The 13,504-nt window shown below is 38.4% G+C and overlaps 1 protein-coding gene across 2 annotated transcripts in view; it reads left to right on the top strand.

Annotated features, from left to right (window-relative positions):
• ZBTB11 (zinc finger and BTB domain containing 11) overlaps nucleotides 1-8,489 on the top strand; it is a 43,393-nt gene extending 34,904 nt beyond the window's left edge. The window contains exons 10-11 of one of the 2 annotated variants that reach the window (XM_050957176.1): nucleotides 2,015-2,190; nucleotides 4,678-8,489. In XM_050957176.1, coding sequence (XP_050813133.1) covers nucleotides 2,015-2,190; nucleotides 4,678-5,195 — 694 coding nt within the window. In that variant the 3' untranslated portion in view covers nucleotides 5,196-8,489. Of the gene's footprint in view, nucleotides 1-690; nucleotides 728-2,014; nucleotides 2,191-4,677 lie in introns of those variants that run through there. The other variant, XM_050957187.1, reaches the window with a different exon arrangement.
• The last annotated feature ends 5,015 nt before the right edge of the window (nucleotides 8,490-13,504 follow it).

Genomic DNA, 13,504 nt, shown 5'->3' with positions numbered 1-13,504 from the left:
GAAGAGACCATTGTGATGATCAAGTCTGACCTGCATAACACAGGCCATAGAACTACCCCGGAATAATTCATGTTCTTGAAAAAATCCACTTTTGATTTAGAAATCCACCACAGCCTTTGGCAAATTGTTCCAATTGTTGATTACCCTCACTGTTAAAAATGTATGCCTTATTTCTAGTGAGAAATTGTCTAGCTTCAGCTTCCAACCACTGGACCTTGTTATACCTTGAAGAGCTTATCAAATATTTACTCCCATGTCAAGAACTTGTAGACTGTGTTCAAGTCACCCCTTAATCTTCACTTTGTTAAGCTAAATAGATCAAGCTCCTTGAGTCTGTGGCCTGGTCTACATTTAAATAGTAGATCAATGAAGTTGTGTTTCTCAGGGCTGTCAAAAAAAAAAAATTTGCTCCCTGAGCACAGTAGTTAGGTTGACCTAACCCCCACTGTCAACCTAGCTACCACATCTTGGTATTAACTGAATTGATGGAAACACCCCTTTTGTCAGTATAGAAGTTTCTGCAGTACAGCGGCATAGCTGCAGCTGTTCTGCTGTAGCGCTTGTAGTGTAAATGTAGCCTATCACTATAAGGCATGCTGTCTAATCCTTTAATCGTTCTCGTGGCTCTTCCAATCCCTTAACAATTTATCAACATCCTTCTTGAATTGTGGACAACACAACTGGAGACAGTATTCCAGCAGCGGTCATACCAGTAACAAATACAGAGGTAAAATAACCTCTTAATTCCTACAAATTTTGATTTATGAAGATACTAATATTGATGTAATATACTTAAACATCTGTAAGGAATTTGGCATAGTGCTGCACAATATTTTGATTAAGAAACTAGAACTATACAAAATTAACATGGCACACATTAAATGTGCTAACTGATATGTCTCAAAAAGTAATTGTAATTGGGAAATGATCATCGAGGAGATGTTTGCAAACAACACAGATTCAGAGAGCAGTAAGTAATGAAGAGGATGGATCACTGACACAGATGTATCTGGAACTACATCCAGTTCCCATCAGTATCTTCAGGGAAAACTGAAGGCTGATAAAGTTCCCCATGGAATGCTTTCAGGAAGCAAAATGGGGATACATAAGGATTACGGGGCATCACTAGCATACTCTTCAGGATCCTGAGCTCCATCTGTTCATCAGTAAACTTTGTTTAGGTTTTTATAAAAGATGCAGCACATGGTTAGCATTTTAGTCCATGTCCGTTAGGCCTTGCCTGTGGGTGGCAAATTAATAATTATACATGGAGGAGTTATGGTTATGTTCATTGGTTGAATACTTGCATTTCTTAAAACATATTTTCCCCTAATGTGCAAATAGCACAAACTAGGTCACTAAGGCCGGAAGCAAACTTATTAGTATAGAGAATATATGCCATAGTATGTCAAAACATTTTCTTTGCATTAATAATGTACAAATAAAAGTGTTTGGCATAGCCAGTACTTCCAAATTCAGATATCATCTAGAAAATAGCATTGAGAGGATTCTGTAGGCTATTCCCTAAAGTGTATGAGGGAAGATGGGTAATACAACAAACTTTGTTACTTGGGGTACTTTACCTCTGCCCTCACACCTCCATCATTCTCCACATATGCCTGCATAGGATGCATCCTCGAAGATAATAATATGAGCTACAAATATTAATGCATGTGAAACTTTAGGGGGATTAGTATATCTTGGGCAAAGTTAGAAATTTTTGATTATTAATCTGTGTGGTTTTGCTAATGTGGAATGGTGAGTGGAAGCTTGTGTCAAGGATTAAGAAAACATGTGGGTGTAGTCTCACGGCACAATAATATTTTAAAATCTGAAACCATTTCTCTTACACTGGAGCATCAAAATCTAACATTTTTAATTATAAAACTGGCATTCCTTTAAACTTTCCCTATTTGAGTTGAAAGGCATTTTAAAAGCTTAACCTAAAGTAGGCATGGGATAATGGTTTCAAGCATGTTTTCTATATCTAACAGGTATTCATTTCACATTTTAGATGTAATGTGTGTGGCAAAGAATTTTACGAGAAAGCTTTGTATAGAAGACATGTAAAGAAAGCCACTCATGGGAAGAAAGGGAGAGCAAAGCAAAATCTGGAACGTGTGTGTGAGCACTGTGGAAGAAAATTCACCCAACTGCGAGAATACAGACGACACATGAATAATCATGAGGGTACACAGAAAATAAGTGATTGTGTCTTTTCTGTAAAAATACTAATATTTTAACAATAATATGTTTAGGGTGTCCATGAGTGGGGAGCCACAGGGAAGTTGTTATGGATCATTAAGTCAACAGAAAGTAGGTTTACACTCATCTTGTCGTTTAACATGTTTCTAGAGACTTCCAAAAGTAGACATTAGAATCCTTCTAAAACCTTATAGCACTGGTCATGCAAATAGACACAAAAGGTGTATTTTCAGTACTCTGTGAAGGATTTTAATAAAAACACATTTTTCAGGAGTTTCTGAGAGACTTGGTTAAAGTTTTTTGTGTGGGGCAAGGAATTAATATTGTGTAAAAAATTATAAAAATATTCAACTTCTAAATAAGTGTACCTCTCAAAAAAAAAAAAAGAGAGAAAAAAAAGCAAGAGTGTAAGTGTCTGAAACCAACCACTCTCAAATTCTTAAAAATATTGTTTCCTTTTTTTAGACTGAAATTTGTCAGTTCATTAGTTTACAGTGGAAACTAAAACCTTTAAGCATTTTGGGGACAATATGAACAGAACGGTTGTAATTAAAAAGTTTCCAACATATGCATAAGCATTTCATAAGGAAACTCAGCAAATGACTTGGAATAATGGAATAGTCTGACTATGTACTTCTTCACACAGTTTGCTATATTGTGGCAAAAATCACTTTTTCTAAACATCTTACCCATAAAGGACTGTTAATAATAAGTCTAAAATCTCATTCAGTGCTGGGGTAGAAATTTAAGTGTTTACATTTAAAAAAGAAGCACTTATAATGTTCCATAATTTTCTGCCGTAAATCTGTAGCAGCGGTAATATAGGAAGTCAGCGCTGAGATTGTTTGTTTCTTTTGTACGTCAGTGGAATTAGTAGGCTTATATATATATATATATACACACACACAATATTATTATATATAATTTATAATTGTGTATATATAATATAATATTATACATAATAATTTTGATACACACTGTCTGGAGGAAGAAATAATTTGTGGCCAATATCAAACTAGGGATTTCAGGCTCAGTGGAAGATGGACACACAACTTTGCAGAAATTAACAAAAATCAGTGGAGTAGGATTTGGTTTAGCAAGGTACCAGGCAGTACCTTTGGGGGAGAGATGGTACCAAACAGAAGGGCAGAACAGGAGACATGGGTGTAACAGTGAGACTCTGTGCCTCAGGCACTCCTAAGGCCATACACACAATATGGAGATACGCTCCATATAAGTGCCTATGTAAAGTTTCAGGGCTTTTTCTGTGCCTGCACAGATCCCCATTAACTGTCTGTTGCATCTCTATGAATGGAGATTGTAGCCTTTCCTTACCTTTGATACCTCTCTACTAGTTAACCCAACCTGTTACTTCTACCTCAAGATTTAAATGAAAATGTATAGTTAGACAAAATATGGTTTTAAGAAACAGAAGCACCATAAACACAGAGAGAAGCTTTAAAACCTAATCTCCTCGTGGCATTTCAGAATGATATATAATGGAATGGAATGAAATAAAAAGAAACTTTAACTATATCATAAAACATTTTCTGAAATCAAATAACTTGTTTAGGAGATGGTTTGTTGGAGATGTTCAAAAGCAGACTAGAAGTAAGATCCTTTTAAGGGAAAATTCTGTCCAGCAATGGAATAGTTTAGATGGGCCACAAGATTTTTGTCAGCCTCTCCTCTTCTGACGTTCTGTAACTTACAGGCAAAGCACAATTTAGTAATGATTGTGTTGTAACTCTTGACCTCTATATATGAGGTTCAGCTATACTTCTAGGATGAGATTTCCTAATCCACTCAGCATTGGCCTTCAAAGAACAAGGCCATGCTGAGTACTTGTGAAAATAGCCCCTGTAATATATTATTAATTTGTATTACAATAAGACCCAAAGGCCCCAGTGCAATACAAACATATAGTAGGAGGCTCTTCCCTCCAAAAGCTCAGTCTGGATTAACATATCTGATATAGTTGTGTATCCTTCCCTCTAGTAGACTCTTGCTCTGGGAGAGGGGTTTTGCAGCGCTCTTCAAATATTATATAATGCACTCAAAATTTGTAAATAAGATTTTCTCTCTGATATGTGACTAGCAATTGTACCTCATGGTTATCTATGAGAACAGTGGTTTTCAACCCTTTTTTTCATTGGGGCGGATGCCTGAAAAATTTCAGATGGAGATACGGACCCCTTTGGAAATCTTAGACATAGTCTAAGGGGTCTGTATCTCCATCTGAAATTTTTCAGGCATCCGCCAATGAAAAAAGGGATTGAAGACCACTGTTCTGTGGTAACAACAACCTTTCGCTGACTCCTTAGACATAGTCTGTGGACTGCCAGAGGTCTGCGGACCGCAGGTTTAAAACCACTGTATTACAACGTTGTCTTTTGTGCCTGGAATTTGTTGTTCTCATTTACACAGATTTACATAAACTAATAATCTTCCTTCTCTTGTTTTGGTGATCAGGTGTTAAGCCTTTTGAATGTCTGACTTGTGGAGTAGCCTGGGCTGATGCACGTTCCTTGAAGCGTCATGTGAGGACACATACTGGAGAACGACCATATGTCTGTCCAGTATGCAATGAAGCTTACATAGATGCCCGGACGCTACGGAAGCATATGACCAAGTTCCACAGGGATTATGTACCTTGCAAAATTATGTTGGAAAAGGACACCCTTCAGTTTCATAACCAGGGGACGCAAGTGGAACATGCCATCAGTATTTTAACAGCAGACATGCAAGAACAAGAAACCGAGATTAGCATTGGCAGTGAGGAGATTGAGACTGTGGTAGTGGCAGGAGAAACAATTGAAGCTGTTGCAGCTACTGAGGAATGTACATCAGTATCCACTCTTTCTGACCAAAGCATCATGCAAGTGGTGAATTACGTATTGGCACAACAGCAGGGACAGAAAATAGCTGAAGTTACACAAGCCATTGAAACTGTAAAAGTAGAAGTGGCCCACATTTCAGAAACAGAGTGAACCACCATCCCTAACAGAAAGCAAGAAGAGTGCAGTATTGTCATGTAACAAGCTAAATATTAACTGTATTTGAGGCTTACAGTAATACTGACTTTCAGATACTGAATTTCCTATATTGAGTTTCTTGGGTGCAGAATGATATTGCACAATGCACTGATTAAAAAAAAAAAAGGTAAAAATGCAGATACTTCATTACTGAGCAAGAGTTTGGAAGACCGATTTCTGCATCAGTCATAATCAGTTATTACAGAAAGGTCTAAAAATAAAATATTTCCTGTGTAATGGCAGTATCATGTTGTAAATTTTTTTATGAACTTTTACAAAGAAACTGTGCTAGAATTGTACAGCTGTTTCAGTAGAATTTTGCCTTTGTTTTAATATGTATTTCATCAGGGTCAGTGAATGAAGTTTAAGTGATGGGTTCTGTCCTCTTTTCTTTCACTCCCCAAATCAGGGGATGTTGGACTGCTGTGGAGTGTGTGTTGCCTTGTGAGGGGCTGGAAACCTGTGGTATGGGGTCTTTTGCCTTTAGGTAGATGTGCTAATTGTGTATAAATCTACAAAGTGTGCTTCAGAAATTTTGCAAAATTAGCTTAAACTCCTCAGGACTGTGTGGCAGGTCAGTACACTTAAGGATTCTGCAAACCATTGTAAAATGACTTGCATAACCATGTAACTGTAACCAAATTTACTCAGTGAGGCCCATTGGAATCTGGGGAAAAAAACTCTGTCATTGGCGAGCAGTTACTTCCATAAGTACAATGGGATCAATAGGGCTACTCAAATAAGTAACTGCTCTTCAGTGTGAATAAGGGGTTTACTCTGGCCCGATATGTGCAACCCTGTTTAATTTATTTTGCTAATTGTTCAGTTGTGTAAAGAAAGCTTTACACTGCTTCGTTGTACTTACCCAAGGTAGGAGAACTAATGATGGATGTAGAACTCTTCTAATTTTATATTAAATTTATGTGGAAATTTCCACATGAAAAAAGTTAAGTGTAATTGGGTGCAGTTCTTTGGGAGTGGGACACAGTAGAAATCATCTGGTTTTCCAACTACTGTATCATGGAGAATTGTTATTGAGAAGCAGGGATGGTGGCAGTTGTTAATTCCAAAATGGGACAGACAGTAGCATTAGGATTGAATAATATGAATGTCATAATATCATGTTAAAAACTAAATTTGTGACATATGCTGGAAATCTCCAAAGGCTTATTACACCACAGCTACATGAAGACACATGTAAGGCAGGCTGTTAACCCTGTTGCATCTCCTCATCTTTGTGGAAGAACTTACAGTCTCTGTAGGTTAATGTGTTAAAATGAAGTGGAAATATTTGTTCTAATATTAAAGAAATCCTATGCAATGAAGTTGCTAGTATCTTTCTCAGTGAATATATAATTCCCCTGGCTTTTGCTGGAAGCAGAAGCCCTGTCTCTGTCTCTCCCAGCCCTGCCAATCTCTCATACTTGATAAAATCATTGTATCATGGCCATACTGTTGTGTATGTATTGAGACCTGCCAATCCACTTTCATGTGTATTAAAGCAACATGTATGTTTGGCATATTTGAAATTCATTATCTTTCAGTAAGATACAGCTCCAGATTGAAGGCAACAGACCTATGGCAATGAATGAGAGACAGTGTCATCCAATCCTATACGCGCAACAGGCGAAAAATGAACGACTTAAGCACGTACGTACATGAGGATAGCTGAGACCACCTTTGAATTAGTATCCTTGTATTAGTTTCAGCCTGTGTGGTGATATAATCTACTCTCATTCTGTAATATGCATACTGAGAGTGTTTAGTTCAGGGACTAAAACAGAAGTGTAGATGTAGTTTAGAGTTCATGTTCTGAAATTATATAGCATAAAAGCTTGTACTGCAAAAGTATTCAACGGGGTAAGACCACTGGTCCCTGCTAGATAAACTTAACAAATTTGGTAATTACAATTTTCTTCTGCAGCCTGTGAAACTGGCTTGCCTTACACATTAACAAAATATGGGGCAAAATCCCTGACAAGGTGTCTAACTCATTTGAATTAACATTTCTATAATGTTCCATCACTTAGCTGAAATATCTCAATTTAATAGGCTGTAAAACAGACCACTTCTGTGTATTTTGCATGCATGTAGATAAGCTGTTGAAAATCTTACTTTTTAAAAAGCAATAACTAATGTAATTACATTGAGTTACTGCCTTGGGTCTGAACTGAGCTGTAGGTTACTGTATTCCAAAGATCAAAATGTCTTCTGTGAGAACTAAACATGATGGTGATTTCATATTATTCACATACACCTTGTAACCTCTTATAATTGTGCTAGTCTCGAAATATTGCGATGGAGTAAAATTGCACAAAACATACACTTGAAAAAATAGTGCTAGTTGTATTTTCCTGAACACTTGTATACCCAAAAACATTATGGACAAGCACCCAGGAAAGATCAGTCCATCATAATATAAACTAAAAACAGAGGTAAGTGTAACAGTTCTTATAGCCATTATAATGTGAAAAGATTTTAATAGATTGTTAGGTAAATTTCCAGATTTTCTGAGTACTAGTAATTTATGCATAAGTATATATTGATAAAGTTATGAGGAAACATGTTCAGGATAACTATTTGTAAATATTGTTTAGAACTTCAGTTGTATATTCAGTGTACTACCTTATAACACAATACTTGTTAGCATCTTAATTAATCCTTGGACACTTTTATTTGTCCATTCCTCTGGAGACAAAGGAGTCTGTTGAATTTAAAAGAAAAAAAGTATAATGCCTTCTGTAGGAATGAAAATATTTGTTTTAATTGACTTTATGACCTGCCAGTCAATAAAATTACAGAAAAGTTGTTACATAAAGAATCAAGCCAGGAATATGAAAGTTAAAGGCTATGGCACCTCTTCCTTAATACGTACAGTTGTGCCTTAATTTTTTTCAGAATGGCATACAGTAAGTAGGGGAGTATCATTTTTAGCCTTGCTGTTCCTGGATTTGTGAGGTTGCCTTTTTTTTTTTTAATATACCTCTTAAATTACTAGCTTGAGAGGTTACTACTCTAGCACAATTTTTGTGAAATCAGGCCATAAACATGAGCATTTGATTGTGGAAGCTAGATTTTTTGTTTATAAAAACTCATGAGAAACTCAGTCTATTTCTGAAGTATTCCTACTAAATTCCTGGACACTGAATTAAAACGTCTTTGGTTTGTACATTCTGCTGTTTTGGTTGGTGTTAAATGTATAAAGTTCTGGTTATTTCTGTCATTAAATAAACTGATTTTTGCCATTAATTATTTTTAAGCAACTTTCTTTTCAGAAAAGCTCACTTCAGAATTATACTTTTTGTGGTATGTGGCCACAGAATTCATGTTTAATTGCAAACTACTGAAGGGACTCAATTACCGGACTGCAGTGAACAATTCACGTTTTACAATTCTGGATAGCCAGATTAACTCCTTCCGAGAGAGTTAGATGTGAAGAACATTAATCATAGCAATTTCTCATGCGTCTGCATTACTCTCATGAGACCTTGAGGTCACTGGCTTTTTACTATGATGTGGTGGTCCCTTTCAAATGACGGGTGAGGGCAGTAAGGGGACTGCTTTATGCTCAAGACCTTTGCATATTTTACTTAATTCCAGGCTTTCTGCTATATAATTTATGAGGCAGGACCACAGCCTACTCTCTCTCCCACCCAGTTGATTTCCCAGTTTACGTATGTTGATATGCATTCAGTGTGTGGGTAATTTTTGTTTTGACCAGTAACTGAAATTGTAGAAGTTGTCTGGCTAAAAGCTGGAAGTTTCCACAGTTGGTAACTTGTCCCCCAGAAAGATGCAATAATGGCAGTGATTTTTGCTATCCAGCAAGCACTCAAGGGCTTTGGTTCTCAGGCAGAGAGGAGCAATCTGTTAGGCAGCAGCCGCCATTACTTCTGATTTGGAATGTGCTGGAGTGGAAGTGTGTGAATGGAGGTTTGAATCTTTTGTTCCATGTCCTGTTAATCCTTGGCCCCAATTAGCTGCACACTCCCTCTCACTCTGATATGCCAGTATGTCCAACAATAGCGAACAGTCATATCATTTTGTTAAAATGATCAGTGAGGAACTAGTTAAGATTGACACTTCAGTTATCACCTACAGAGCAAACACCCAATTGAGATTCCACTTCCCTGTTGCACTGTTTGTTTTCCTGCAGGCTCAGGCAGACATTGCTGCATCAGTTTGAGCAATTCATATTTTGGTTTTCGTTGCACTCACAGTTGCTATAGACTTGCATTCTTTTACTGTTTCTCTATTATTAATAAAGGTTTATATTGCAGTAGCATTTAGAGATCAAGGTGTAGTTTGTTCATTGAGTAGCAAAACAGTGAGTTACAGCTTACAATCAATATAACTTGCTAGTTTTAGAATTACCTTAACATGAGGATGCCAGTAGCCTTTTCATACAACTGTTTGCACAATAGCTGTTGAAAGAACACCTACAGTGGGATTTGATGACACATGGATATTAAATGCATTCATGTTTAGACTTGTACTGCACAAAGCAAGGTACAGACTCTTTGCACATGAAACAGCCCCTTTGTTCCCCTATTTAGCTGATCCCCTCCTAAGCAAACCCACCCAAAATAAATTTAAAAATTGTGGAACTAACATGATGTTTACCACCATTACATTGTTCACTCTGCTTGTGTATTTTATGCCTTCTCTCCTCCTGGGTCTGTCTTGTCTATTTAGACAATATTGTCACATTGTGAGAAGAATCACTGGAATGACTTAACAAGGATCATGGTGAATTCTCCATCACTGACCATTTTTAAATAAAATCGGATGTTTTTTTAAAAGATGCACTCTAGGACTTATTTATGGGGATATCTACAGCCTGAGTTATACAGAAGGTCAGATTAGATGACCACAGTGGTCCCTTGGACTATATGAAATTATGAATTGTTTTCTTGTACTGATGTCTCCTGTCTTAAACTGTCAGCTTTTTGAGGCAGGGACTGTCTTTCTGTGATGTGTGTTCAGCACCTAGCACAGTGGGGTCCAGGTCAATGACTGGGGCTCCTAGGTGCTACAGTAATACAAATAATCCAGCCTTATCTTCCTTATGATATTGTTATCCAGGGATAGGATAGGAGGAAATACATAGAGAAGTATTTGAGATCAGGAAAAGGGTGAAGGATCCTGGGCAGGTGCCTGCTTTGGGGCAGAACAGAGTAGGCATGTGGTGGTCTCCAGCCAATCATGGGGTAACCCCATCTGCAGAATTTAGGTATGAGAATGGAGTTCTTAACTCATGGTTGGCTAACTGTCTGCTGAAGAAATCAGCTCGATGAGGGATTCTCAACCTGGGTGTCTTTCTAGGAAGCCAAGACGATCCAGGCCAAATTTGAGTAAAAGGGGCATTGCAAGTTGGCACTATTGTAGAAGGGTGGATCCAATTTTTTTTTTTAAAGCAACTTAAGTGAGGCATCATTCAAAAAAGGTTGAGAACCTCTGTGCTAGATAATTTTGTTCCTAGTAGGTGAAGGGCTATGGGAGTTGCACCAAGAAGATGACACCATTTTAACAGTTTGATTCCTTCCTGACCACGCTTTCCCTCTTGATAGAATATAGCGCAGCGCTGTTCTTCGTGAGGACCTGGACTGTGGTTCTTTCCACAAGTCCAAAGGAATGAAATAAGCACTGTGGATAAGGTACTGGAAGTGTCCTTGGGGGATTCCCCTCTCAGAAGCCATTCATCCAATTGCAGGTAAATACGTATTCCTTACCATCTCAGGTGGGCAGCCGCTACTGCCAGGCACTTTGTGAATACTCTCGGCAGGACTGTAGACAAGCTGAAAGGGTACTCTGTATGAGTAGTGGTTGTAGCTCACTGTAAACATGTCCTGAAGATTGAGAGCTGCAAATCAATGCTAAACTTTTAAAGAATTGAGAGAGGCTAGTGTTGCTCATCAATTTGAATTGGTCCATAAACTTTAGTCATCTCAAGTCAGCAGACTAATTTCCTCTCTCTTTGGGATATAAGGAATTAGCAAGCATAGGAACCCCTCCCTCGGAAGTCCTGAGGTGGTAAAACTGTGGTTCTTAATAGACATAAGAAATCCACTTCTTCCCTCAGTTGTTTCATGAGATGGATCTGTGAAGAGGGACAGCAAAGTGGGGTAGGGAGCAAGAACTGGACTTGTATAGAGCAGGCTCTGGTAATAAATCTCCATTGCCCATTGTTCTGAGGTAATCATAGCCCGTGTCTGAAAAAAATGGGATTGGGAGAAGGATGGTGGGATTGGCACCCAGCTATTGACTTGAATATCAAACCTCGTGATGGTAGAGAGGGATGGGGCTCTCTTGCAGAAGCAGCAAGAAGTCTTAGATGAGTAATCAACAGGTGTCTTCTGCTGATAGGAGGAAGTTCTGTCAGAAATAGCCCTGGTATCTAAATGGCTTTCTCCTCCTGGGAAGTGTAGCAATACCCATTGCCCCCACTGTTGCCTATACTCCTTAGGTTATATAATAGTCCATCTGTGCACGAGCGCCATAGGTCTGGCCCTTGGAAGGGTGATCTTCACTGGTGGTTCAATTGAACAGATGTAACAAAGCTGCCCTCGTGGTGATGGATGTGGCTATTGAATAGACAGCTGTATCAGAGGTTTCCAAGGACTGCTCGGAGGGAAGTTCTAGCTGCTAACTCATCCTGCCAAAATGATGGCTTTCAGGCCAACCCTCACTTCCTCTGGAAGCTTGTCAATGAATAGGGATATTCTATCCAAGCACAGTCTCATTTAGTAAATACAGCTTGATAGTTGGCTATGTGCAGCTATAGACACCTAGAAATAGGGCTTTCTGCCTAAGAGGTCAAGGATTTTTGTCTTTTGAGTAGCTTTAGGGGGTCCTGTTCATTTGGAAATCCTTTTTGAGGGAGTTAATATCTGTTGTTAGTGTTGGAGACTAGAATGCAGAATGTTCAATTTTATGTGCATTCTCTTCTACAACCAATAATCTAATGTCCATAATGTCTACCTTTCCTTGTAATTCCTGAAAGGACTCTACTAGCAGGAAGTTGTTGTGGAGAGGAAGAAGAATAAATTCTTAGCAGTTAACTGGAAAGAGGTTAAGAAGAATTTCCTGTGGCCTATGACATCCTTCCATTCAGGGAAGAGGCTCAGTGGTAGAAGTTGCTCTTAGAGCAGTTGGTAGGTGCCCATCTCAGTCTGAAGGTTGAGAACAACTGCCTGAAGGGGTAATAGACCTGTTCTCAGTACTAATGACAGGAACCTTAATCAGAGTCTTATTTACAGAGTTACTAAAAGAGCAGGATCTCTTGCAAGAGACACCCTGCTGCATGAAATGAACATCTTTCTGAACCTGACATACCCCTCATGGATTGCTCTAGAAGGTAGAGCTTTAGCCAAGTGCCTCTGCAGTATCAGACAAAGCAGTGGGATGCACCCCTATCTTTGGGGTGACTGTTTCTATTATTTCAGCTAGTGGTTCCATGGAAGACCTCAATTTTTCACATTTAGCCTGAGTGAAGATCACTTGTTACACCCAGCATGCTCTACTAACTAACCAATTACCCTATAATACATTTTCACACCAGAAGACTGCTTATCTGCTACATTTAAACAAACAGATTTCTTACCTAATGTGAAACAAGGGGTTTAACTGCCTCCTCCTTGACCCTTTTCCAGAGTGAGGTTGCTTCAGACAAAGCTGCCATGGAGATTATACAAAGACTCAAGCTACTAGGAGGATGAAGTCTATACTAACAAATCTGTATGTGCCAAGTTAGTGTAAATGTCAGTTTTCTTTAGGATATGAAAATAAAAGATTTTACTGAAGTGAGAGAAGCTATTAGGCAAAACAGATGGAATTCAACTGGGCCTGTGTTGTATCCAATAGTACCAAATTGTGAAGGGTTGTCAAAGTAAACTATCTCGATTAAAATCTACAAGCTGATGGCAGCTTTTTCTTGCTTTAAATTTTGTTAACCTTGCAAAGTCTGACCCTCCAAGCTCCATCCCCTTTCTCTAACAATTTTTGAACACCATCTGATCAATTCTAAAATTTCAATAAATGGTCTAGGCATCAGTGACTGTAACCCTATTGATTTTGGAGGACAACTGCACTCTCAAAAGCTGGACATGGGGGACACATGTAGCTGCTGTCTTCTGTTGATGGCACCTATTAACACCTTGCCCTATTACATGTTGATACCTTACATCAAAGAAGAAAAAACTGCTTTCTCTGCTGGGAGTTGAGAAGAGAGGTTGCTTCCATCCATCCTTCCACATCAAAGCCTG

This window comes from Gopherus flavomarginatus, chromosome 1 (genome assembly GCF_025201925.1).
Source record: "Gopherus flavomarginatus isolate rGopFla2 chromosome 1, rGopFla2.mat.asm, whole genome shotgun sequence".
Taxonomy (NCBI): Eukaryota; Metazoa; Chordata; order Testudines; family Testudinidae; genus Gopherus; species Gopherus flavomarginatus.
Note: the sequence above shows the minus strand (reverse complement) of the source record. Positions and strands in the feature narration are given on the sequence as shown.